This window comes from Cetorhinus maximus, chromosome 17, assembly GCF_964194155.1.
Source record: "Cetorhinus maximus chromosome 17, sCetMax3.hap1.1, whole genome shotgun sequence".
Classification (NCBI taxonomy): domain Eukaryota; kingdom Metazoa; phylum Chordata; class Chondrichthyes; order Lamniformes; family Cetorhinidae; genus Cetorhinus; species Cetorhinus maximus.
In genome coordinates, this window is record NC_135895.1 from 2807228 (window position 1) to 2834461 (window position 27234).

The 27234-nt window shown below is 46.4% G+C and overlaps 1 protein-coding gene across 1 annotated transcript in view; it reads right to left on the reverse strand.

Moving 5' to 3' along the window:
- Positions 1–5282: 5282 nt before the first annotated feature.
- The window catches only part of LOC144692128 (uncharacterized), a 49446-nt gene continuing 27494 nt past the window's right edge, over positions 5283–27234 (reverse strand). Inside the window, exons 6-9 of the mRNA XM_078560626.1 lie at positions 25740–25829; positions 22545–22689; positions 14848–15613; positions 5283–5707 (exon numbers count right to left, since the gene is read on the reverse strand). Coding sequence (XP_078416752.1) covers positions 5461–5707; positions 14848–15613; positions 22545–22689; positions 25740–25829 — 1248 coding nt within the window. The 3' untranslated portion in view covers positions 5283–5460. The remainder of the gene's footprint in view (positions 5708–14847; positions 15614–22544; positions 22690–25739; positions 25830–27234) is intronic.

Consider the following 27234-nt stretch of genomic DNA (forward strand, 5'->3'; position numbering starts at 1 on the left):
TAGCGGTTCACCATTTGGAATTGCTTCTGCACCTGAGGTATTCCAAAGAATGACGTCTCAGACCATGGAAGGCACGGAAGGAGTAATATGCCACATAGACAACATTGACATACAAGGCTCATCGAGGGAAGAACATAACCATCGATTGAGAGCAGTCTGCAAAGTCCTACAAGAAGCCAGTTTGACATTAAATGACAACTGTGAATTTGCAAAGCATATGATAAAATTCTTAGGGCACATTGTGCAAACTTTGGGAATTATGGCCTGCCCACGGAAAGCCAAGGTCATTATAGGGCTCCCACAGCCTGAAAACATCACAGAATTACAAAGGTTCCTCGGGATGGTCAACTATGTAGGCAAGTTCCTACCAAACTTGGCGAAAATCAATGAGCCGTTACAACAGCTGTTGAGGCAGGGTCATCGGCGGTGCTGGAACTTGGACCAGCAAAATTCTTCTAACAGGATCAAACATCTCCAATTTCACCAGAAATTCTCGGGTGCAATGATCCAGAATTTCCAACAATTGTAGCAGCAGATGCATCACCTGTAGGCTTGGGCACAGTGCTGTTTCAGGTTCAAAAAGATGGACAAAGAAGACCAGTTTATTATGCCTCAAGATCGCTCATGGATTCAGAGGAGAGGTATACCACCATTGTGAAAGAAGCATTAGCAGCCACATGGCCCTGAGGAAAGTTCTCTGATCATGTCATGGGATTAAGGTTTAACACTGAAACTGATCACAAACCTGTGGTTATTCGTCTTAACCTAAAGAAAATTGCAAAAATGCCTCCTAGAATTCAATGTTTTAGATTGAGACTCATGAGATATGATTCAGTTACTGAGTGCGTTCAAGAGAAGTACCAGGTGACTGTGAATATATTGCCAAGAATACCAGGGGAAGAAGTTAAGCTGGAAAATTTAAATTGTATTAAGGAAGTAGAAGCATACACTTCGCTCATTACTAAACACTCACCAGCCACTGAGAAGAGATTACAAGAAATTAAGCAAGCACAACAGCAGCATGCGAGTGCATCAAAATTAAAGCATATTGCCAGATTGCATGGCTGGATTATACTCCTAACAACCCAGTACTTCACCAATACTTCGAACCTCATAATCATTGATGATTTCTTAGTGTTTAACAACAGACTAATCTTCCCAAAAACACTCTTGCTCAGCATTTCACTATTCCCAAGTGGACTTCCTGGAGAATTTTGAGGCAGAGTCCAACAGTCAGTCTGGATGCCAGGTATCAGTCACTCCACTAACAGTGGATCACCAAGTGCCTTACATGTACAGTGAATAGTGTGAGAAATGGATGATTTTTTTCATTGAAAAATATTTTTGGGATATGTTGTGTTATCCTGTGAAGACGGCTGTGTGTGTGTTTGTGTGATTTAATTAAGCTGGCCAGAGATTAACATATTGTCTGGAGGGATTTAAAACATGAAAAGGATAGAGGCATTAGGTTTGAGGTGCAAGTAAATAGGTGCAGGTTGGATCTAATATCTGCATTTTTAGGTAAGTTGAGAATTTGTTTGAATATCAAAGGGGAGTCAAAGGTGCACAAAACATGTTTGCATCTTGCAGTTGTTCCAAAAGTAAATACAGCTGGGCATATTATATTTTACTGACCCGAAAGCAAAGACAGAATAGAGACATGAAAGATTTTGTATTTGGAAGAATTTGAGTTTCAAAGAGGTGTGAGGACAATGGAATCTGAGATGAAAGGGGAAAAACAGTGTTTTAGACTTACTGTCACTGGCAGCTATAGCTGTTATTGAGCTGGAGCTGCTGGAACTGGTAGCTCTGAGCTGGGGGAAGATGCAGGTTTGAATCAGTCACCTAGTCAAGCCAGAGAAGTCTTGGGCTGCAATGAGCAGTTTTGTTTTGAAGTCTTGGTTTTCCATAGCAGTGGAAGAGAGTTAAAGGTCATGTGGTATGCCTCTATTGAAGCTGCAGCAGTTTGCCTTGGGAGAGTTGCCTGGAAGGTATTTACTTGTGGTTCTGACCAAGTAGATAGTCTTTTTAGGGGAATACGTTGAAAGATTAACCTTAATTGTGCAACTGTAATCTTGTGTGTTTAGGTTTTCTTTTATTCTTGTTAATAAAACTTTTAATTTTAATGTATTTTAATTTTAATGCAGATGGAATACAACATGGGGAAGTGTGAGGTCATGCATTTTGTTAGGAAGAATAGAGGCATAGACTATTTTCTAAATGGGGAGAGAATTCAGAAATCTGGCGTGCAAAGGGACTTGGGAGTCCTAGTCCAGGATTCTCTTAAGGTTAACTTGCAGGTTGAGTCGGTAGTTAGGAAGGCAAATGCAAAGTTGGCATTTATTTCGAGAGGACTAGAATATAAAAGCAGGGATGTGCTGCTGAGGTTTTATAAGGCTCTGGTCAGACCACATTTAGAATATTGTGAGCAATTTTGGGCCCCGTATCTCAGGAAGGATGTGCTGGCCCTGGAGAGGGTCCAGAGGAGGTTCACGAGAATGATCCCAGGAATGAAAGGCTTAACATATGAGAAACGTTTGAGGACTCTGGGTCTATACTCGATGGAGTTTAGAAGGATGAGGGAGGATCTGATTGAAACTTACAGAATATTGAAAGGCCTGGATAGAGTGGACGTGGGGAAGATGTTTCCATTAGTAGGAGAGACTAGGACCCTTGGGCACAGCCTCAGAGTAAAGGGAAGACCTTTTAGAACAGAGATGAGGAGAAACTTCTTTAGCCAGAGAGTGGTGAATCTATGGAATTCATTGCCACAGGAGGCTGTGGAGGCCAGGTCATTGAGTGTATTTAAGACCGAGATAGATAGGTTCTTGATTGGTAAGGGGATCAAAGGTTATGGGGAGAAGGCGGGAGAATGGGGTTGAGAAACTTATCAGCCATGATTGAATGGCGGAGCAGACTCGATGGGCCGAATGGCCTAATTTCTGCCCCTATGTCTTATGCTATAAAATCCCAAAATTGTTACTGGAATCCTTGCTGCTGAGATCAGTACATCTTCTTCCCAGTTTCAGAATAAAAAGATAAAGGGTATGGTCCGTAAGCCAAGTGTCTCTCTGGGATTTGGTTTGCAGAGCAATTAACATTGCTTGTGGTCATAACAATAGCCAACACCAGAGCAAATCACTGGCACTCTCCATTTTTCCTTCGAGGCCATGGCAGTGACTGGGAATGGATTTATTTGAGTTCAAAGGCACTTTTCATCATTATCATTGATTACTACTCCAGATGAATTGAAGTGAGAAGACTGCACAGCATCACAGCAGAAGCAGTAGCTCAGCATAGAGGAGGTGGTGGCGTAGTGGTATTGTCGCTGGATAATACTCAGGGTAACGCCCCGGGGATCTGGGTTCAAATCCCACCATGGCAGATGATGGAATTTGAATTCAATAATTTAAAAAAAAAATCTGGAATTAAAAGTTTAATGATGGCCATGAAACCATTGCCACTTGTTGTTAAAAACCTATCTTCCCCTTTAGGGAAGGAAATCTGCTGTCCTTAACTGGTGTGTGGCCTACCTACCTCCAGACACCCACAGCAAGGTGGTTGACTCTTGAATGCCCTCTAAACGAGGGCAATTAGGAATTGGCAATGAATGCTGGCCTAGCCAATGATGCCCACATCCCAAGAATGAATGAAAAAATTCATTATATCACTAAGACTAATCTTTGTGACACATGCATTATGGTGCCAGAAAACAGTCCTCAATTTGTTAATGAGCTTTTCCATAACTTTGTGTGGGAATAGGTTTCATGCGTGTGACTAGTTTGCCTAGGTATTCTCAGTCAAACAGAGCAGCAGAAAGAAGAGTTTGAACAAGCAAGGAATTGAAAAAGAACTAAGATATTAACTTAGCCCCTCTAAACTACAGAACCTCACTGCGATAAAGCAGATTCTCACCATCAGAACTATCAATGAGAAGGCGGCTATGAACACAACTTCCAGCTCCAGAACAAACACTACAACCTAACATTACCTCAGATGATCGTGAGAAAGTTAGGACTCGTGAGGAGCAACAAAGAGACAGTCAAGCTCATAATTACAACTTCAGGGACAGAGCACGAGACTTGAATGTGTTACAGCCTGGGGAGAGAGTGTGAATACGAGATCAACAGAGAGAAGTCATTGGAATAGAAAGAGCTTCACGGCCGAGATCTTATAGAATTGAGACGGAGCAGGGAAATATCAGAAGGAACTGAAGAGCCTAGATATTATTGGGAAGGAAACCAGTGGAAGCTAGAACAGACTATTTAGATCTGGATGGAGACAAGGAACCAGAAACAAGTAGAAACTCTACGACCACCCAGGTGGAAGACACTTCAATCAAATGACGAGAGAGTTGCAGTTCATCCTCAACCTCGAAATGAAATCAGGACCAGATCAAGGAGATTGGTCAAGGAACCTCAAAGACTAACCTTGTTAGTTCTGAGACTTTCAGGGAGATGTAGGAGGATGTATATAGATGGGATAAAGACTTGGAGGGAGATGTAGCGTAAAGGGTTAACACCAGGAGCACCTGATACTGATGTAACTATTAATATAGCTGTGATGCAATGTCACATGATTTAAGAGACTGAGGTCTGGTGGGAAAGAGAAATACAACCTTGTGTCGAGTCCTGAGATGTATATAGATCTGTAAATAAGCATGAATGGTTTTTTAACAAATAACAGCCTGACAGGTAATAACAGGTAACCCTAAAGAAACCCCACCTGGACCCTGAACCCAAGACAAAACATTTTGCTGTGAAGTTATCACGCGGCGTCATGAGCCGGTGCGAGTGGATCTGCTGCTGGCAATGGGAGCGGGGAAGCAGCTGGTGGACTGTCACTCCCGGGGAAAAACACATGGACGGGTGAGCCTGGATAAGGGGTCGTGACTGAGAGGGTCAGGCTAACGCAGCGCACTTTGGCTCTTGCGTGGAATCAATAGAGGAGGTTAAACTCCTTCAATCCAAGGACCTGGTTAACACCACCTAAGGTTCAGAGCTTCTGTTTAATATAATGCAAGAATCTATTGTTAATAATATCATGGGTGTACTGTATATGTATAGGAGCTGACAATGATGCACACATAAGCTGTACACCAGGCGAAAGTGAATCATTCCCTTTCACCCACTGTGTACTGTAAGGAACTGACTCTGACACTTAAGTAGGAGAGTCCCAAATAGGAGCGCATCATTCCCATTTACCCATTGTGTATAGTACAGGAGCGAATACTGACACAGTCCAAACAGTCTCAGGGTGGGACTTGTGAATAACTTAGAATCCACCACTTTGTTTATATACGTTCAAACTTTACAAAACCTTCAGCTTTGAAATACAGTCTATATTCATTGATGATTAAAATAATTACTGACTTATACAATATAGTGACAGGCGAGGCCGATTACCAGTCCTGGTTTGTGGCTGTACCTCGGGGTCTGACTTCTCGAGATCTCTTGGCTGTCAAATTTCTGGAGCATGTGCCTCAGGCTGGGTCAAAGTGAGCTGGGGAGAAATTCCTGGCAGCTTCTCTGGGTGAGAGGCGTTCTGTTCAGTTGTCGCTGGGCCAGTGGTTTCTGCAGTATGCTGCCGCGCCTTCTGGGCTGCCACCCTGGCTCTGGCCTGCAGCAATCTGTCTCTCGATGCCTGTGAGAGGATGGTGTTTGCAGCTTTCCTCGCAGCAGTGTTCTCTGCTTGCATGGTCAACTGCCTTCAGGAGGGAGAGAAATCAAATTGCACCGGAGTCAAATGCAGCACTGGGATTAATAGAGGTCAACATCCTAATAACATTGACTCTGCACATCAACACCTGCGCGTTAAAATAATCACTCCTGCTTGGTTAGAATTATCTCACCGTTTATAACCGACACCCTTTTGGATTTATCAGTGACTATCATATTTGTGACCACTAGAGCAGAATTTCGCCTTTGTCCGGTGGGCTCAGCGGGGGCAGGCAGGGGAGGTCAGGAAACCGACTGTCGCCTGCGATCGGGGCTGGACCGCCAATTAAGGCCTGCCTGGTGTGAAACATGAGCGCTCAGCACTGCCTGTGCTGGCGGGGGTGGGGGGGTGGTAAGCGTGAACTTTGCACATGCGCGCGAGTGAGCGTTTGAAAATTTCCCTGAGGCACAGAGCTGCCTCACGGAGATGAAGGGTTTAAAAAAATAATAAAGAAATTAAAAATGTTATAAAACATTTTCCCCCCACATGACTGTCACATGAGCAGGGACATGTAATGAATTAAATTTTAAATTTTTTTACTTTATTTTTATTTACTTTAGGAAACCTCATCCCTCCCGTGTGCAGTAAATCTACATAAAGGAACAGCACATGTAATCTATGTGGTCAAAGGTACAGTGTGCAATAAATCCATATGGAGAAAGGTACAGTGTGCAGTAATCTATGGGCAGAATTTTCCGCTTGTCAGGCGGGCGCGTGCCCGAACCGAATGAGCGTAAAATGAGGCGTGATGAAGTAAGGCGAGCCTCCTGACGTCATCGTGCACTCGTGCGATATTCTGGTTGCCGGGCATGTGCGGGAGTCGGAGCTGCACCCACCATTAATTATGAGGCCATTTAAGATCCTTGACAACCTAACTGATGGCAAGTTAACATAGCCCTTGGGATTTTTTACTCGTCACATGGGCAAAACGGGCAGGTGGGCAGCCCGCAATTTGCAAAACCTCAACCATGGGTGGGGTAAAAAAGGCCGGCAGCATTGCCAGTGTGTGAGTAGTGAGGGGTTTTGGAGATAGTTTGCTGCTGGTTGCTTCTTGGAACTCAGCAGCTTCATCTCTGTTCGGGGCTTCATTCTTAGCATTTCCACATGTCATTTCAGGACTCATTGGTGTCTCCAAGGCCCCCGGAGGATTCGGACCATGTAGACCTTTCCAGGTATCAGACAGCCTTCCCTTACCCTGGTAATAGGAATTGTGATCTCCGCTGGAGGCATCTCCCTTGAGGAGGAAGAGAGGGCCAGAAGGGGGAGGAGGCCAGGTGCCCCAGTGCAGCTTCCAGGGGAGGGACCTGTGGGAGGTGCAGGTACAAGCGGCGCAGGGCCAGCAGGTAGCCCAAGGCGGAAGGGGCCACAGAAGACGTCACTATCCTGCTGCCAGGGTTTACAGGTGGCTATGCAGCTACCTCAATATGTCCGAGGTGCAAAGCCAAAGGAGGCTCCACATCTCCAGGGAGACAGTGACCTCCATTTGTCAGGTAATTGGGCCTGAGATCAGCTCCAACTGTGTGGGTGGACACCCCATGCCAGTGGCTCAGAAGGTCACAGTGGCCCTCAACATCTATGCCTCCAACTCTTTTCCAGGGGTCAGTGGGGGATCTTCGTGGGGTCTCCCAATCAGCTGTCCATAGTTGTGTTAAGCCGGTGACAGAAGCTCTGTTCAGGCAAGTATTGACTTTCCTTCATTTCCGTATGGACGAGGCCAGCCAGCCTGAGCGAGCCAGAGGCTTTGCAGTGATTGCTGGGTTCCCCCACTTCCAGGGTGCCATCGACTGCACATGTGGCCATCAAGGCGCCAGCGGGTCAGTCAGGTGCCTTCATCAACAGGAAGGGATTCCCCTCCATGAACGTGCAGATAGTGTGTGATCACAGGATGCAGATTCTGCAAGTCTGTACAAGGTACCCTGGCAGCTCCCATGACGTGTATATCCTTTGACACCCCCAGGTGCCGCAGTTCTTCAGTGCTCCAGCCTGACTGGATAGATGGCTGCTGAGTGACAAGGGCTATCCCTTGAAAAGGTGGTTCATGACGCCTCTCCACCACCCAAGAACAGAGGCCAAGCAGCGGGACAACAGGAGCCTCCACAAGGGCGGTGGTAGAGAGAAACATAGGTCTTCTCAAGATGTGCTTCCAAAGCCTGGATCATTCAGGAGGAGCACTGCAATAACCCCCAGATAGTGCATCACTGATAGTGGTTGTATGCTGCGCTCTCCACAGTCTGGCACTAGCAAGGGGGGAACCAACTGGCGGAAGAGGCTCTTGATGCAGCTCCACAGGCCACAGATGATGAATCCAGAAGAGGAGCACGGTGAGGAGAACACTGAGGGCATGGAGCCAGACCTTGGTAGCCTCCAGGGAGGCAGGGACAGCAGGGTCGCCTTGATCCAACGATCCTTCAGCTCGGCTACCAAAGATCAGCTTCAAACATGTGCCAGGGCTGCCGCCTACATCCTGGATATCAGAAATGACACTTTCCTTTGCCCCCAAAATACACTCAGTGCCTGTGCAATAAAGTTTCGAGCCACCCACGTCCAGCATTACAGACTGGCACACCCTGCACCTACAAAACAAATGAGGCATATTCAGGCTAATAACACAAAAGCAAATGTAATATAATGTTGGCACTCACAGATAATGAACAGAACAATATGAGGTGTTGATGGTCACACCGTTAAAAACAGAAAGAAAAATGGGAGAACAAAAGATCACCCGTGACTAGTCCCCCTTGTGCTTAAGGTGCTTTAAATTTACATTTACAGGTGCTACATCGAGGTGCTCCCCCCTCGCTGACACCGACATTGGAGACAGCCTGCTAACTCTGCTGTCTTGTTGGCCTTGATGACCTTGGTGTTTGTTCTCTGGCCAGTGGAAGGAGTGGCCAGTGCCACCGCTGGCATTTCCCCAGTCGCAATAGTCTCATCAGATGCCATGGTCACTGGCAGACGGGCAGAGGAGCTGTTGCCATCAGCCAGAGTGCCCTGAGAGGAGCCCGCAGAGACAACAAACAGCTCGTGCGCCAACGTGAGGTCACTGTGGACCTCCCTGCTCGCCGTTGATGGACAGCGGGGATACTGGGTGCCTCATCCATCTCCCACACTGGCACTGACCACCTGAACTCAGTGCCTGTGTGAGGGCTTGCAGGTCCGAGCACAACTCCAGGAACCCCTGAATCTGTCCCTGGAGCTGCCTCTCCATGAGAGTTGCCACTCTCTCCATGGAGGAGGCACTGCACTTGGCCATGAGGGTCAATGCAGTGCTGATTCTCCGCATGGACTCCTCCACAACAGAGACCATGGCATGCAGACCCTCATGGATCTCCGCCAGATCCTCCTGCACATCTCACTAGACAAACAGCATCTGCTGTCTAATGGACAACTTCAAAGGCTCATCATCAGCCTTTGACTGAGCGCCCTGGGCACTCTCTGCCTCCGCTTGCACCTCAGGCGAGTGTGAGTGCCCTCACCAATGTGTACCGAGACACTAGCCGCCGAACTAATGCCCACCGGGATGCTGGTAACTGCACTGGTGCCTGGTTCAGAGAGTGGGTGTGACGCAGGTGCTTCTGGAGCCTGGGGGTCCTCCAGTGTCAGGGGTAGCTTCTGGAGGTCCTGATATTGGCTGCTTGGTGGCAGATATAAGGGAGAACAAGGACATGTCATTAGTTTAAGTAACCACACTGTCACTGTGCATGCCCGGCACCCTGGTGAGACAATGGCGATCTGCATCATGGTGCCATCATCTTTCAGTGATCAATGGGGACTCCAGTTTTGAGACTCCCATCAATGATGAGCCTACACAGGAATGTTTGCACCATCCGAATCTCTCACCTCTGTGCACTACACTCTTACCTTTGTTTGACACCCCAGCCTCACCAAGGCTGGTTGTCCGAGGTGCATGGCGCCTCTCGAGCTCCAAGGCCTCCTGCTCTTACCAGGAGGGGATCAGGAGCTGTGGGGTTACTCCGCCAGTCTGTGAGTTCTCAATATTGTTATGGGTCATCTTCTCCTGAAAGGACAGAGGAGCATTGATGAGTCCACTCTCTACCTGCGATACCATTGCAGCCTAGCCAACCCCAGCTGAGAAACACCTCCCAGGGCACATCTGGGTCGTGGCCCTCCATCCACAAAGCACTCAGTCCAAGCAGCCAGGGCTCACCCCTTTCGCCAGCTCCGGCATCATTGCCAGTTGGCACTCAGGCTCTAACGCCCCTGAACTGCACAGGCTGATGGCCAGCCCAAAACAATTCAGCACATTAACCCACGCCAACATGGTACTCACCCTTCCTGAGCGCAGCAGGCCATGAAATGTCTTCCGGCACTGCAACCATGTGCGCTGCACCACGTTGTGGCTGCTCACCCGGGCTGCCACCTCCTCCCATGCCCCCCTTTGTGAGGTGCCAGGGCATTGTGCCCCCATCTCTGGGGTCAAAGGTGTCCTTTCTGGCAGCCACCTCCTCCAGGAGGGCGGTGAGGCACTCATCGGAAAAACGGAGGGCCGAGTGCCCAGCTGACCTCGCCTCGCGCCTACATCTTGGTTTGAAGCCACATCGCTGCTGCAGCTCCGACATGGGCAGCCTCCCTGGGGCTGCCTGTGCTGTTTTTGAACCGGCCGCAGGGTCGCCATTGGAGCCGAAGGGCGACAGGCTCCCAACGGCCCCATCTCCAACAATCTGCAGTAATAACGCTGGGCAGGCTTCAGTGACTGGAAGCCAGTGTCCAGTGGCGTACCACAGGGATCTGTGCTGGGTCCCCTATTATTTGTCATTTATATAAACAACATATATGACTATGTGGGGGGTAGGATTAGTAGGTTTGTGGATGACACAAAGATTGGCCGGGTGGTTAACAGTGAGGTTGAGTGTCTTGGGCTACAGGAAGATATAGACGGGATGGTCAAATGGGCAGATAAACGGCAGATGGAATTTAACCCTGAAAAGTGTGAGGTGATACACTTTGGAAGGGGTAATTTGACAAGGAAGTGTTCAATGAACGACATGGCACTAGGAAGTTCTGAGGAACAAAGGGACCTTGGCGTGTGTGCCCATAGATCTCTGAAGGCGGAGGGGCATGTTAGTAGGGTGGTGAAAAAGGCATATGGGACACTTGCCTTTATCAATCGAGGCATAGATTACAAAAGTAGGGAGGTCATGTTGGAGTTGTATAGAACCTTGGTGAGGCCACAGCTGGAGTACTGTGTGCAGTTCTGGTCGCCACATTATAGGAAGGATGTGATTGCACTGGAGGGGGTGCAGAGGAGATTCACCAGGATGTTGCCTGGGATGAAACATTTAAGTTATGAAGAGAGGTTGGATAGACTGAGGGGCAACCTGATCGAGGTGTACAGGATTATGAGGGGCATGGACAGGGTGGATAGGGAGCAGCTGTTCCCCTTAGTTGAAGGGTCAGTCACAAGGGGGCATAAGTTCAAGGTGAGGGGCAGGAGGTTTAGGGGGGATGTGAGGAAAACCTTTTTACCCAGAGGGTGGTGACGGTATGGAAGTCGCTGCCTGGGAGGGTGGTGGAGGCGGGTTGCCTCACATCCTTTAAAAAGTACCTGGATGAGCACTTGGCCCATCATAACATTCAAGGCTATGGGCCAAATGCTGGTAAATGGGATTAGGTAGGTAGGTCAGGTGTTTCTCACATGTTGGTGCAGACTTGATGGGCCGAAGGGCCTCTTCTGCACTGTGATTATGTGATTCTGTGATTGTGTGAAATGACCTGCCAGCATGAAATCATGGACGCGGCCCAATAGCAGCTGGGGGTCGGATTCCGGACCGGGCCCCACTCACACTCATGAGCCTGACCGACGAGGGGAAAAATTTGCCCAATATGGAGAAAGGAACAGTGTGCAGTAAATCTATATGGAGAAAGGAACAGTGCGCAGTAAATCTATACGGAGAAAGGAACAGTGCGCAGTAAATCTATACGGAGAAAGGAACAGTGCGCAGTAAATCTATACGGAGAAAGGAACAGTGCGCAGTAAATCTATACGGAGAAAGGAACAGTGCGCAGTAAATCTATACGGAGAAAGGAACAGTGCGCAGTAAATCTATACGGAGAAAGGAACAGTGCGCAGTAAATCTATACGGAGAAAGGAACAGTGCGCAGTAAATCTATACGGAGAAAGGAACAGTGCGCAGTAAATCTATACGGAGAAAGGAACAGTGCGCAGTAAATCTATACGGAGAAAGGAACAGTGCGCAGTAAATCTATACGGAGAAAGGAACAGTGCGCAGTAAATCTATACGGAGAAAGGAACAGTGCGCAGTAAATCTATACGGAGAAAGGAACAGTGCGCAGTAAATCTATACGGAGAAAGGAACAGTGCGCAGTAAATCTATACGGAGAAAGGAACAGTGCGCAGTAAATCTATACGGAGAAAGGAACAGTGCGCAGTAAATCTATACGGAGAAAGGAACAGTGCTCAGTAAACCTATACGGAGAAAGGAACAGTGCTCAGTAAATCTATATGGAGAAAGGAACAGTGCGCAGCAAATCTATATGGAGAAAGGAACAGTGTGTAGTAAATCTATATGGAGAAAGGAACAGTGTGCAGTAAATCTATATGGAGAAAGGAACAGTGCTCAGCAAATCTATATGGAGAAAGGAACAGTGTGCAGTAAATCTATATGGAGAAAGGAACAGTGTGCAGTAAATCTATATGGAGAAAGGAACAGTGCGCAGTAAATCTATATGGAGAAAGGAACAGTGCACAGTAAATCTATATGGAGAAAGGAACAGTGTGCAGTAAATCTATATGGAGAAAGGAACAGTGCTCAGCAAATCTATACGGAGAAAGGAACAGTTGTCCATGCCAGCCCGAGGACACCCAGGTGCCATTTCTAATCCCACCTTCCTGCACCCGGCCCATAGCCCTGCAGCTTACAGCACTTTAGGTGCAGATCCAGGTACTTTTTAAAAGAGTTTAAAGTTTCTGCCTCTACCACCAATTTGGGCAGCGAATTCCAGACACCCACTACCCTCTGCTTAAAAAAGTTCTTCCTTCTGCCACTTGTCTTGAATCTATGTCCCCTGGTTCTAGAATTCTCCACCAAGGGAAACAATTTTATCCTGTCCACCTCAATTTTGTACACCTCAATCAAGTCACCTCTCAGCCTTCTTTGTTCTAAGGAAAATAACCCCAACCCATCCAATCTCTCCTCGTAGCTACACTTTTCTAACCCTGGCAACATTCTTGTAAACCTCATCTGCACTCTCTCCAGAGCTATTACATCCTTCCTGTAATGTGGTGACCAGAACTGCACACAATACTCCAGTTGTGGCCTCACCAGTGTTTTATACAATTCCAACATTATATCCTTACTTTTATATTCTATACCTCTGCCAATGAAGGAGAGCATTCCATATGCCTTCTTTACAACCTTGTCTACTTGAACTGCTGCCTTCAGGGACCTGTGTACTTGTACGCCAAGATCTCTCACTTCATCTACCCCTCTTAGTATATTCCCATTTATTTTGTAATCCCTGTGACTGTTTGACCTCCCTAAATGTATGACCTCACACTTGTCTATGTTAAAATCCATCTGCCACTTTACCGTCCACTCCACCAACCCATCTATATTGTTTTGGAGATTATGGCTATCCTCTACACTATCCACTACTCGGCCAATCTTTGTGTCATCTGCAAATTTCCCAATCATGCCCCCCACGTTCACGTCCAAATCGTTAATATATAACACAAACAGCAAGGGTCCCAACACCGAGCCCTGTGAAACACCACTTGAGACAACTTTCCATTTGCAAGGGCATCCATCGACCATTACCCTTTGTTTCCTGTTACAAAGCCAACCTTTTATCCAGTTTGCCACACTACCCTGAATCCCATGGGCTTTTACTTTCCTGACCAATTTGCCATGTGGGATCTTGTCAAATGCCTTGCTAAAGTCCATGTACACAACATCCACTGCATTACCTTCATCAACCCTTCTTGTCACTTCCTCAAAGAATTCAATCAAATTTGTGAGGCAAGACCTTCCTTTAACAAATCCATGCTGACCATCCCTGACTAGTCCATGCCTTTCCACATGACAGTTAATCCTATCTCTCAGGATTGATTCTACTAATTTGCTCACCACCGATGTAAGACTAACTGGCCTATAATTGTTTGGCATTTCCTTTGATCCCTTTTTAAACAATGGAACTACGTTTGCATTTCTCCGGTACATCCCCTGTATCTAGTGAAGATCGGAAAATCTTCCTCAGAGCATCTGCTATCTCCTCCCTGACTTCCTTCAGCAGCCTTGGAAACAATCCATCTGGCCCTGGTGACTTATCAACTTTCAAGGATTTCAACCCTTCGAGTACTTCCTCTCTCTTTATGACTGTCCCATCCAATATCTCGCAGTGTTCCTCCTGGACTACTATATCTACATCCTCCCTTTCGTTTGTAAACATGGAGACAAAATATTCATTCAAAACCCTTCCCACAGCCTCTGCATCTACACACAAATTTCCATCTTCATCTCTGATAGGTCCCACTTTTTCCTTAACTAACTTTTTGCATTAATGTATTGGTAAAACATCTTTGGGTTTTCTTTAACTTTACTTGCTAATCTTTTTTCATGCCCTCTCTTTGATTTCCTTATTTCCTTTTTTACTTCGTCCCTGCATTTCCTATATTTGTCTAGGCTATCTGCAGTGCTTAGTTCTTTGTGCCTATTGTACGCTTTCTTTTTCTGTTTGATCTTCCCCTGTATTCCTCTAGACAACCAGGGAGGTCTAGATTTGGCAGTACCACTCTTATTTTTGTAGGGGACGTGTCTACTTTGGACAATTAGGATCTCGCTTTTTAGTGCTTCCCACTGGTTTTCCACTGTTTTATCCTCCAGCAGTGCTGTCCAGTCCACCTCAGCCAAGTCCCTTCTCATTTCTGCAAAATTTGCCTTCCCCCAGTTCAAGACTTTTACTGCTGCCTTATCTCTGTCCTTTTCCATGGTAATGCTAAATCTGACTGAAATGTGATCACTGTCCCCGATATGGTCAGATCTTTGTTGACCGGCGCAGATACGATGGGACAAATGGCCTCCTTCTGTGCTGTAAATGTCTATGAGTCTAAGCTTGACTGAATTTGAAAGATGATAGCTGTGAACTCACTTATGCATCATGAAGTCTCTTATTTCTTTCTTCAGCAGCTTTGCTTTTCTCTTGATGCCTTGCGCTAAGTCAAGTTTCTGTTGTCGGATATTCTCGTTCTGTTCCCTGATCTGACGCTTCAGCGAGGCCTCTGACAACATGGTGTAGCTGCAGCTAAATTTCTTGACTAACTGGTGGTCCAATTCTCGGCGGCTCTTCTCTGCGAGGAACAGATAGTTGTTGTGGCGAATGAACATTAGCGACTTGGCTTCATCTCGTTTACGTTGCAGCAGGACCTGCTCCCCGTGGAGCTTGTCCTCTTTATACTTTCGGAAAGGATCGTAACCTTTCTGGCGGGCCTGGCTGTGGAGCTTGCTCCTCGATTGGTCTTCAGCTGCTTTTAGCTTGCGGGTCTGGTCTGCGAGCAGCTGCTGCTTCGCTGCTTTCTCCCTGTCTCCATAGGCTTTCTGAATCGCCAGGAATGGTGCCAGGCTCACACTGCCGTAGGATTTCGTGTAAAGCCTCATATCCAAGCTTACTGGCGGCTGGTAGGTAAACTTGGGCTGTGGTTTGTTCCGGAGCATCTCATGGATCTGCTGAATGCCTTGGCGAATGTCCTCCCCAGACGCCAAGCGAGAATGCAGCATTTCATGTGCAGGAGCTGGTCGGTGGTTAATTTGATACAGCTTCAAAACTTCATGGATATCTTTGTCAGCATCTTCTTTGCCTTCTTCCTCCTCCTCCTCTTCTTCCTCCTCACCGGCTAATGGTTCCAGTTCAAATATACCTTTATGCAAAAGAGAAAACACTAGAAATAAAGTATGCCCTTTCTCAAAATATGAACTGGATACTGATGGATGTTAATAATCATGAGATAGTAGAAATAACTGAAATATAGCTAACATGAAGAACAGAGGAATGGGACTGGCTGTTATGATGCGGCAGATGATATGTGCCAGGCAAATCAAATCCACAAGGGATACTTGACCACGCGGTCACAATTGTTTTGCAATTTGTATTTTATTTCGAGATGCTTGCCCTGAATGCAGGAGTAATAAGACCCCCATGACTTGAGAGTTTTTAGAAAACTAAATTAAACATTTATTAACAAAGGAAAAGATTTCAAGCACATACATAGGTCTACAAATTATTACTATAATAACTCCTGAAACCTCTAATTAATCTGGCTCCCAGTTACACCTCCATTAAGGAAACAGTAGAAAAACAAATAGATTTAAACAGATTCAGGCATGATACCCTGGACAGTGATATTCTGGACAGAGTTTTCTCAGCTTCGGCTGTGGACAGCAGCTTGATGCTCAGATGCTGGAGGCTTTTCACACTTGTTAGATCTTAGAATTCCTTCCCCTGTTTCTCCGCCTCCTCTCTTTTATACATGTTTCTCCCTTTTTAATGCGAATTCCATTGTTCCCATATGTTTTTGCAACTTTACTTTCCTCATAATATAAATCTTTCATAGTACTAATTTTATCAGTAACCTTGGGAAAAATAAACACACTGTTTGGTTTATCTTCTTCTGGCTAAGTATAACATCTTACCATCTCTTTGAAATTCAAACTAACCTAAGTTATCTAACAATGCAAATGCTCCTTACACCTCACATTCTAAAACTTCAGCCATGTTTATGTATTTAGCATTTCAAACCTAGCTTCTTGTTGATAACTCAAAACCTCCAGACCTGCTGTCTCCAATTCAATTAAATTCCACACACACAGAAACTAATCCATACCCCACTATTAACCCACTTTTACAATAAATCACAATAATATTATGAAAATTATTATGTTTTCATGATACTGGCTCAGCGGGTAGCTGTCCTGCTTCTGAGCTGCAAGCTCCTGGCTTCACTCTAGCACTTGTTGGCTGCAAAAGAACCCAGCCGCTGGTGCAAGGCAAGCCAACGGTGCATTGCTGCCGGTCCCCAGCACAGAGAAACGGGAAGGGCTAGCAGAAGGAATGGCAGCTGTCTGTAAAACCACCCGCCAAATCCAAAAAAAAAGATGGTTGATATGAAGGATCAGCAACCAGCATCACTGCAACCTCATGTAGTGTGGGTAAAGACAAGAGAGAAAGAAAGGATAGCTGGCATCAAGAACAGGGCTGGCAACTAAATCTTACAGGTTACAACATAATCTGAAAGGATGAGGACAAGGGGGTCGGAGCGGGGTAGTTGTACTAATTGCAGAATTAGAGGCGACTTAATTGAAACCTTTAAAATCCTGAGGGGTCATGACAGGGTGGATGTGGAGAGGATGTTTCCTCTTGTGGGAGAATCTAAAACTAGTGGTCACTGTTTAAAAATAAGGGGTCGTTCGTTTAAGACAGAGATGAGGAGAAATTTATTCTCTGAGGGTCGTGAGTCTTTGGAACTCTCTCTCAAAAGGCGGTGGAAGCAGACTCTTTGGATATTTTTAAGGCAGTGCTAGATAGATTCTTGATTAACAAGGGGGTGAAAGATTATTGGGGGTAGGCAGGAATGTGGGGTTGAGGTTACATTCAGATCAGCAATGGTCCTATTGATTGGCAGAGCAGGCTCGAAGGGCTGAGGGGCCTACTCCTGCTCCTAGTTCGTATGCTCATATACAGATAGTGACCATCTACATACAAACTAACAGAAGGTTAGAAACTAAGGTTAGTAACTAACAGAAAGTTAGAAATGGAAACCAATTTTTAAAAATCTTTCACAGATGTGGACCTCACTAGCAAGGCTAGCATTTATTGCCCATCCCTAGTTGCCCTTGAGAAGGTGGTGGTGAGCTGCCTTCTTGAACCGCTGCAGTCCATGTGGTGTAGGTACACCCACAGTGCTGTTAGGGCGGGAGTTCCAGGATTTTGACCCAGCGACAGTGAAGGAACGGCCGATATATTTCCAAGTCAGGATGGTGAGTATCTTGGAAGGGAACTTGGAGCTGGTGGTGTTCCCATGTACCTGCTGCCCTTGTCCTTCTAGATGGATGGAAATAAAAGTTAAGAAGGGAGCACTCACACTGATAAGTGGTATTCAACAGACCAGTAGGAAGGTGAAGGAAGAAACATGTAAGCAAATGTGTGAAATTAATAAAAGACATAGAATAATAATCATTGGAGATTTAATGATTCCTAAATAAACTGGCAGGAAGAGGAAGTGAAAGGTGTAGTGGGAATGATATTTTGACAATACGTGCAGGATTCCTTTCTTACCCACAATGTAAGAAGTCCAACAAGAGAGGAAGCACTACTGGACTAATAATGGGAAATGTACCAAAACAGATAAGACAATTATGTTTAGGGAAACACCTAAGCAATAGTGATCACAACATAATAATGGGCCGTAATCTCCGACCTCCCCAGCATCGGATTTGTGGGATACCCCAAAGATGCGCTGGGGAATCCCTCTTGGAAGTTCCTTGAAAAGGTTTTGCACAGCAATTGCCCAGAAGCACACACTTCCTCTGGTCAATTGCCCTGAGCTGGGAACCTTCCAAAAATACGGTTTGAATCACAAATTTTGGATGGTTCCACCAGGGTTACACCAGTAGTTACTCAGAAAAAGTTAGAAGAATTAAAACCTCTTCTAACCTCTGGGTAACTATTGTAAAGGCCCAGATCGATCCCATGAGATGCTCCCCACACCCCGGGCCTCTGATCCCCCAAACCCCCACGCCACCCGACACACTTGACCCCACCATAGAATACTCCCCACACCCCCGACCACACCTGACCTCCGACCCCCCCGATCTACGATCCTGCCAACCCCAAAGCACCCGACCGCCCCAACCCCCACACCCCCAACTTCTAACACCCCCACCCCTCGACCTCTAACCCCCAACCTCTAACCACCCCCACCCCCGACCTCCGATCCCCCCCAACTCCCAACTTCCAACTCCCTCCCTTTCCCTTGCCACTTGTCAGCCCAAGCCTGAATATTGTTCAGTTCTTGCTGCATTTGGACATGGACTGCTTCAGTATCTGAGGAGGTGCAAAAGGTGCTGAACAAAAGCATTCAAAAGGAAATTAGACTGTTATCTGAAAAGGAAGAATGTGCAGGGTTACATGTGCAGTCCACGTCCAAATGCAGCAAGTCCTGGACAATATCCACGCTTGGGCTGACAAGTGGCAAGTAACATTCACACCACACTTGTGTCAGGCAATGACCATCTCCAACAAGAGAGAATCTACCCATCGCCCCTTGACATTCAATGACATTACCATCACTGAATCCCCTACTATCAACAACCTGGGGGTTACCATTGACCAGAAACTGAACTGGACTAGCCATTTAAATACTGTGACTACAAGAGCAGAATCCTGTGGCGAGTAACTCATCTCCTGACTCCCCAAAGACTGTCCACCATCCACAAGGCAGAAGTCAGGAGTGTGATGGAATATTCTCCACTTGCCTGGATGAGTGCAGCTCCCACAACACTCAAGAAATTGACACCATTCAGGTCAATGCAGCCCACTTGATTGGCACCACATCCAGAAACATTCACTCTCTCCACCACTGACGCACTGTGGCAGTACAAGATGCATTGCAGGAACTTACCAAGCTCCCTTAGACAGCACCTTCCAAACCCATGGCCATTACCATCTAGAAGGACAAGGGCAGCAGACACATGGGAACACCACCACCACCTGGAAGTTCCCCTCCAAGCCACTCACCATCCTGACTTGGGAATATATCGCCGTTCCTTCACTGTCGCTGGGTCAAAATCCTGGGACTTCCTCCCTAACAGCACTGTGGGCGCACCTGCACCACATGGACTGCAGTAGTTCAAGGAGGCAGCTCATCATCACCTTCTCAAGGGCAATTAGGAATGGGCGATAAATGCTGGCCCAGCCAGTGACACCCACATCCCATGAACGAATAAAAGAAAGGAAAGGCACTAGGTGAATTGCTCATTCCAAGAGCTGGTGGAAACACAATGGGTCGATTGGTCTCCTTCTGTGCTGTAACAACTCCTTCATTCTGTGATGTCCATTTGAAGTTCTACACTGTCCTCCTGACAGTTCACAATGCGTCCAAGCTTTGTATCACCCGCAAGCTTTGAAATTGTGCCCTGTGCACCAAGGTCTAGGTCATTAATATATATCAGGAAAAGCGAAGGTCCCAACACTGACCCCTGAGGAACTCCTCTACAAACCTTCCTCTAGCCCAAAAAACATCCATTAACCACTACTCTGATTCCTGTCACTCAGCCAATTTCCTAGCCATGGGAAAAATTTTTCCCCCGTTGGAGGGCTAAGGGTGGAGCGGGCGTGCCTCCGATCAGCGCCCCCAATCGGGAGGGCGCGCCACCATTTTACGTGGGCGGGCCAATTAAGGTCCGCCCTGTGTGCCATCCGCTAGGAAGCGTCCCTGTGTGAACGGGGGGGGGCATTCCCTCAGCCGGGAGTGCGGTCTTTCACGTATGTGCGCGAAAGGGCGCAATAATCTCCCTGCGGCTAAGTGCCGCCTCAGGGAGATCGGCTCCAAATTAAAATTTGCAATAATAATGATAGAAAAATTTCCCTGACATGTCCCCTCATGTGACATGTGATATGAGTTGGGACATGTCCATAACTTTAACTGAAATCTTTATTAAAAATTTAAATACCCTCATGAAACCTCATCCTGCCCATGGATGAGGTTTCATGCTTTCTCTGAAGCCCGCCAGGGCTCCCAGCCTGCCCGACAACCTTAAGGTTGGACGGGCAGGTCCATTAATGATTTTAATTAGTTCCTCAATGGTCTCAATAGGCCGTTGATTGGTCGGCGGGCGCACAGCTGACTCGGCTGCACCCCCGCCGACCTGAAAATGGAAATGACGCGGGGTGACATCGGGAGGTCCACCTGACATCATCCGCGTCATTTTACGCATCAGTGAGTGGGCCCCGCCCCCACTCATCGACCGGAAGATCCTGCCCCATGTGGCTATTATCCCTTTTATTATACGAGCTATAACTTTGCTCACAAGGCTGTTGTGTGGCACTGTATCAAATGCCTTTTGAAGTCCGTGTGCACCACATCAACAGCATTACCCTCATCAACCCTGTCTGTTACCTCTTCAAAAACCTCGAGCAAGTTAGTTAAACATGATTTTCCTTTAAGATATCCATGCTGACTTTTCTTAATTAACCTGCATTTGTCCTTGTGACTATTTGACTTTGTCCTGAATTATTGTTTCTAGAAGTTTCCCCACTACCGAAGTTAAACTTTTTACACCCTTTTTTGAACAAGGTTGTAACTTTTGCAATTTTCTAGTCCTCTGGCACAACTCCCGAGTCTAAGACTCAAAAATTGTGGCCTTTCCACTCTCACTTCCCTCAGTATCCTTGGTTGCGTCTCATCTGGTCCCAGTGCATTATCAACTTTAAGTACAGATAACCTGGCCAATACCTCCTTCTTAACAATTTTAAATCCTTCTAGTGTCTGAATTACCTCCTCTTTTACCACAGCCTGGGTAGCATCTCCTTCCTTGGTAAAGACAGATACAAAGCATTCATTTAATACCTTAGCCATGCCCCCGCCTCCATGTGTAAATCTTTTGGCTCCTAAGCAGCCCAATCCTCCTTTTACCACCCATATGCCGATCGAAGACTTTGGGATTCTCTTTTATGTTAACTGCCTTTAGAGTCCTTAACTAAAGGACATTAGTGAACCAGGTGGGTTTTTACAACAATCGACAATGGTTTCATGTTCATCATTAGACTTTTAATTCCAGATTCTTATTGAATTCAAATTTCACCATCTGTCATGGTGGGATTTGAACCCAGGTCCCCGGAGCGTTACCCTGGGTCTCTGGATTACTAAGCCAGCAACAATACCACTACATCATCGCCTCCCCTAATTGCAAATAATTGAGGCCCCTGTGGCACTCCACTTGTTACAGTTTGCCAGCCAGATAATGACCCATTTAACCCTACTCTCTGCTTCCTGCTAGCTAACCAATCCTTTATCCACGCTGCTATGTTAAACCCTACGTCATGTACTCTTATCTTGTGAAGTAACCCTTGATGTGGCACCTTATCAAATGCCTTCTGGAAATTCAAGCATTCCACATCTACAGGTTCCCCTTTAGTTAAATTAGTTAAACATCCTTTCCCTGTCACCAAGCCATGTTGACTCTACTTGATCACATTATGATTTTCTAAGCATCCTGTTATAACCTCCTTAATAATGGATTCTAGCAATTTCCCTATGTCAGATGTTAGGCTAACTGGCTTATGGTTTCCTATTTTCTGTCTACCACCCTTCTTTGATAATTTGCTGGGATCCTTCTACCATCTAAGGATTTGGAAGGTTATAACCAATGCCTCTACTATCTCTGTAGCCACTTCCTTTAAGACTCTAGGCCAGGCCATTCGGTCCTGGGGACTTGTCAGCCTTTAGGTCTAATAGTTTTCACAGCACCTTCTCCCTGGTGATGATGATTGTTTTAAGTTCCTCCATCCCGTTCATCTCTTGATTTTCAAGTACCTTTGGGAAGTTTTCTAAGTCTTCTACAGCTTATTGTACTAGCCTCAAGGGGGAGGAGAGTGGGATTCCTATCCTGCCCTCCCTCCCACCTGGTGATTAGTGCCTGTGCTGAGATCAGAGCCTTTAAACTGACACGCCCACTCGGTGTCAGTATTTTCTGCCCCACCCCACCCCCGCCCCCACCTTAGGGACGGCCCGAAAATGCATTCCTCCTTTCCTGTCCGTCATTTTGGTATGTTCATAGACAGGTCCAGCTTACCTGGGAATGAAACAATGTTTGGCTCTCTGAACGCTCTGTGCCTGAAAATGTTTTGCTTTTGCTTAAAATTTGGAGATTTCCACCTGTTCCATCGTAAAATGCATGGATAAATGCCAGAGGTTATTTCATTGATTTCACACCGATCCTAGGCAAACAGAATACAACAATAATAAGCTGTTTAAGTGTATAATTGTCCACAGTGAATACCTTGCCAAATTATATAAAGAGCTAAGTGAAGACATAAAAAGAAAAATACAAATGCTGGCAATCTGAAATAGGAACAAAAAATGCTGTAACCCTGTAACGGTCCAGTTTGGCACTACCAATATACTGGTATATTGCACGCACACACGTGGACGCACGCACATACAGATGCATATACACACACACAGATACACACACAAACACACACGCACACAAACACAAACACACACACACACAGTGATGCACACACGCGTGCACACACACACAGTGATGCACACACACACTGATGCAGACACTCATGCACACCCACAGCGATGCACACACGCATGCACACACACACACACTGATACACACGCATGCGCACACACACAGTGATGCGGACACACACACAGTGATACACACGTGCGCACACATACACAGTGATGCGGACACACACACAGTGATGCGCACACGCACGTATGGCACACACTGATACACACACACACGCAGATGTACACACACACAGTGGTACACACACACATACAGTGATACAGATACACACACAGATGCACACACATGGAAGCACACACATGTGCGCGCGCACACACAGTGATACACACACGGCAAACACAGATAAACACACACATACACAGTGATACAGATACACACACACACATGCACACACGGAAGCACACACATGCATGCGTGCGTGCACATACACACGGCACACACAGAGACATACACACACACAGTGATGCACACATATGTGTGCACAGACACACTGATGCACACGCACAGTGATGCACAGACACACACACACACACACACACAGTGATATAGATACACACACACACACACACACACACGCAGATGCACACATATGGAAGCACACACATGCGTGTGTGCACACACACACACAGTGACACACACATACACACACAGTGATACACACACACAGCGATACAGATATACACACACAGATGCACACACGGAAGCACACACATGCATGCGTGCACACACATGTGTGCGTGCACACACACACACACACACACACACAGTGATACAGATACACACACACGCACACAGATGCACACATACGGAAGCACACATGTGCGCATGCACACATGCACACACACAAACAGTGACACACACACATACACATACATAATGATACACATACATACACACACACACAGTGATACAGATATACACACACCCACGTAAGCACAAGCACACAGTGATACACAGACACACAGGGATACACACACAGTGCACACACACGCATGCACACATACAGTGATACATACAGATACACAGTAATATACACAGGCACACACAGTGATGCACAGACACAAATACAGATATATACACACACAGATACACACACACACAGTGATACAGATACACACACACACACACACACACACACACACACACAGCAATACAGATACACACACAGATGCACAAATACGGAAGCACACACAAGCGTGCGCACACAGACACACAGTGACACATATACACAGTGCACACACAGTGATACAGATATACACACACACACATACACAGTGATGCACACACATGTGCGCACAGACACACTGATACACACACACAGTGAGGCACACACATGTGCGCACAGACACACTGATACATGCACACAGTGATGCACACACACATAGTGATACACACACACACAGATAAACAGACACGCACACATGTACACACAGTGATATAGATACACACACAGACACACACATGCACACATACGGAAGCACACATGCGCGCGTGCGCGCACACACACACACACACACACACACAGTGATACAGATATACACACACGCACAGATGCACATATACGGAAGCACAGACACACTGATACATACACACAGTGACGCGCACACACACACACACACACACAGTGACGCACACACACAAACACAGGTGTGCAGGTCAGGAGCTGGAATTCTGGCCAGTTTTCTACTCTTCAAGCCAAACATAACTCCTGACATTGCTGTAGCTAACAGCTTTCTCCAGGTAACAGACATGGGGCCCTGCCAGTTAGCATAACATCACATGGAGCATTTCACTGCTGGACCCCAATGGGACGGCCTGTAATACCATCACCAGATAACTCAGCAAGAGCTTTTTAAGTTGGAATTGTGCAGAGAAATTGAACAATAGAACATTCGTACTTCAATTAATTCTTTGAATTCAGTAAATATAAAATTGCAAGATCTGAGATAATCTGTTTCCATGGAGAAATTGAGGCCCTGAACTATTTTCAATTTCTCCTTAAAATTGAGGATTGTTACTGGCAGTGTAATTAATAATCTGCTTTCTCAGCGGGATCTAACTGAACGAGCACCTTGGGCTGAATTATCCCCCCATATGGTGGTGAATATGGATGCAGACAGGTGGGGGAATTTGCGCCGCTGTCTGGCGTGTCGGTTTGCGGGCACCAGCCCCTTCCCAGACCATTTTCCTGGGGGTGGGATGAGGTCAGACGGGCTACTCACCTGGAATTTTCCAGTAGGCCCAAGGCATCGGGGACTAGGCCAGCTGCCTGGGGACAGCCTCCTGGTAGTAGACCAAGGGGCCAGCATTCCAGGCAGGTTTTGAGGCCCCCATGCCTCCTGCCTGGTCACAGCTGCGGCGGTATGTTGGGCGGAATTACCCTGCCATGGTGGCAGCCCCCAGGGCGGAGCCTATTTTTTCCATTGAAAACTTTCAAATGTTGTAGAGAGAGCGCCACCCTCTCTGTCCCTTACCTGAACTGCGGCCCTCATGTACTGCTGAACTGGAGAGCCTCATAGTGGCCTTGCACCTTCGAGAGCCTAACCTCTGGACAGTAATTGACCAATTCAGGGAAAATCACTGCCTGGTGACTGTTTCCCACACAGTGATGAGTCGTGACTCCTATCTAACCCAACAATGGCGTCCCGAACCAAAACTCAAAATCTTGCCTCTTGCATCAAACAGCACAGACAGATAAACAGCTCATGAAATCAGATGTACCTCCAGCAACTCAATGTTCAGTTTGTTTTTATCTATCTCTAAATGGACAGCACTGCACCGGTCATCCTGCTTGTTGCTGCTCCCCGCTGCCTAGATAATCAATAAGACAATTTCATTACTGAAAAAAATCTACAATTAAACAAACATTCATAATAAATCATTTCAGGCATTTTGAAAAAACATCTGGAGATAAAGACTGGACTTGATTTTGTAATTTCTCAATCTCAATTCTGTAACTATACCAGTTAAATTAAACAATCCCAACGGGAAATAAATTCAAACTTTACATCGCCAGCAACTCTCCAAGTTAAACCTGCTGGAGATGAAAAGATCCCGGGCTGTTTCCCATCTCCACCAGCTCCGCTTACTGTGCTGTGAAATGTAAAGGCAGAGAAACGCACACAGATTCAAATAACACAATTAAACCCATGGGATTGAAACTGCAATTCAACTGTCCCCAACCCAGAGCCCAAATACACAGTCCCACCAGTGCCCAGATACACAGTCCCACCCAGAGCCCAAATACACAGTCCCACCCAGTGCCCAAATACACAGTCCCACCTGGTGCCCAGATACACAGTCCCACCCAGAGCCCAAATACACAGTCCCACCCAGAGCCCAAATACACAGTCCCACCCAGAGCCCAAATACACAGTCCCGCCCGGTGCCCAGATACACGGTCCCACCCGGTGCCCAGATACACAGTCCCACCCAGTGCCCAGGTACACAATCCCACCCAGTGCCTAAATACACAGTCCCGCCCAGTGCCCAGATACACAGCCCCGCCCAGTGCCCAGATACACAGTCCCGTCCAGTGCCCAGATACACAGTCCCGGGCGTTAAAAATAGCAACAACCTATGCAGCACTTAGGGAATCTTTAAGAATTTAAAGATTCAATCCTTTTGGTAGTGAGAACTCATGTGGAGGAACAGAGGGTTGATTCTGTAAGACAAACAGCAGAGATAGCTGACGATTATGAGTTAATTCATAGAGCTAAACATTTTTTTTGTCACCCTATCAAATTGGAAAAGGATAAAAAGTGGGAAGGTGAAAGGAAGGTAGGTTGTCAGGGAAGAGGAGTAGCTGGAAGTTCCCAGGAAATTTTTCCTCAGGACAAAAAGGAAGGTGCTGAAGGTTGAAGTGACATTTGATAATTGAGGTGTTTTCATTGTAATAAAGTGGGGCACACAAAGTCGGTGTGTTGGAGATTGCAGGAAAAATCTGTAGGAATTATTGGGGTACAGAAAAGCTCTGGAAGTAAAAGTACTGTGGGGTTTGAAGTTCAAGCACATGGGAAACCAGTGGTTTGTGTACAGGTGAAACAGGGAGAATCAGTGAAAGGTGAAGAAGTGGGAATGTGTTCACAGTTTACTCAAGAGCATTCTGAGGAGCAGGTTTCAGAAATGTTTAAAGATTTTGTGTGTGAAGGAAAAGTCTTTCCATGTGTACAGGGTGGAGTAGGTAAAGATGTTAAAATTTTAAGAGACACAGGGG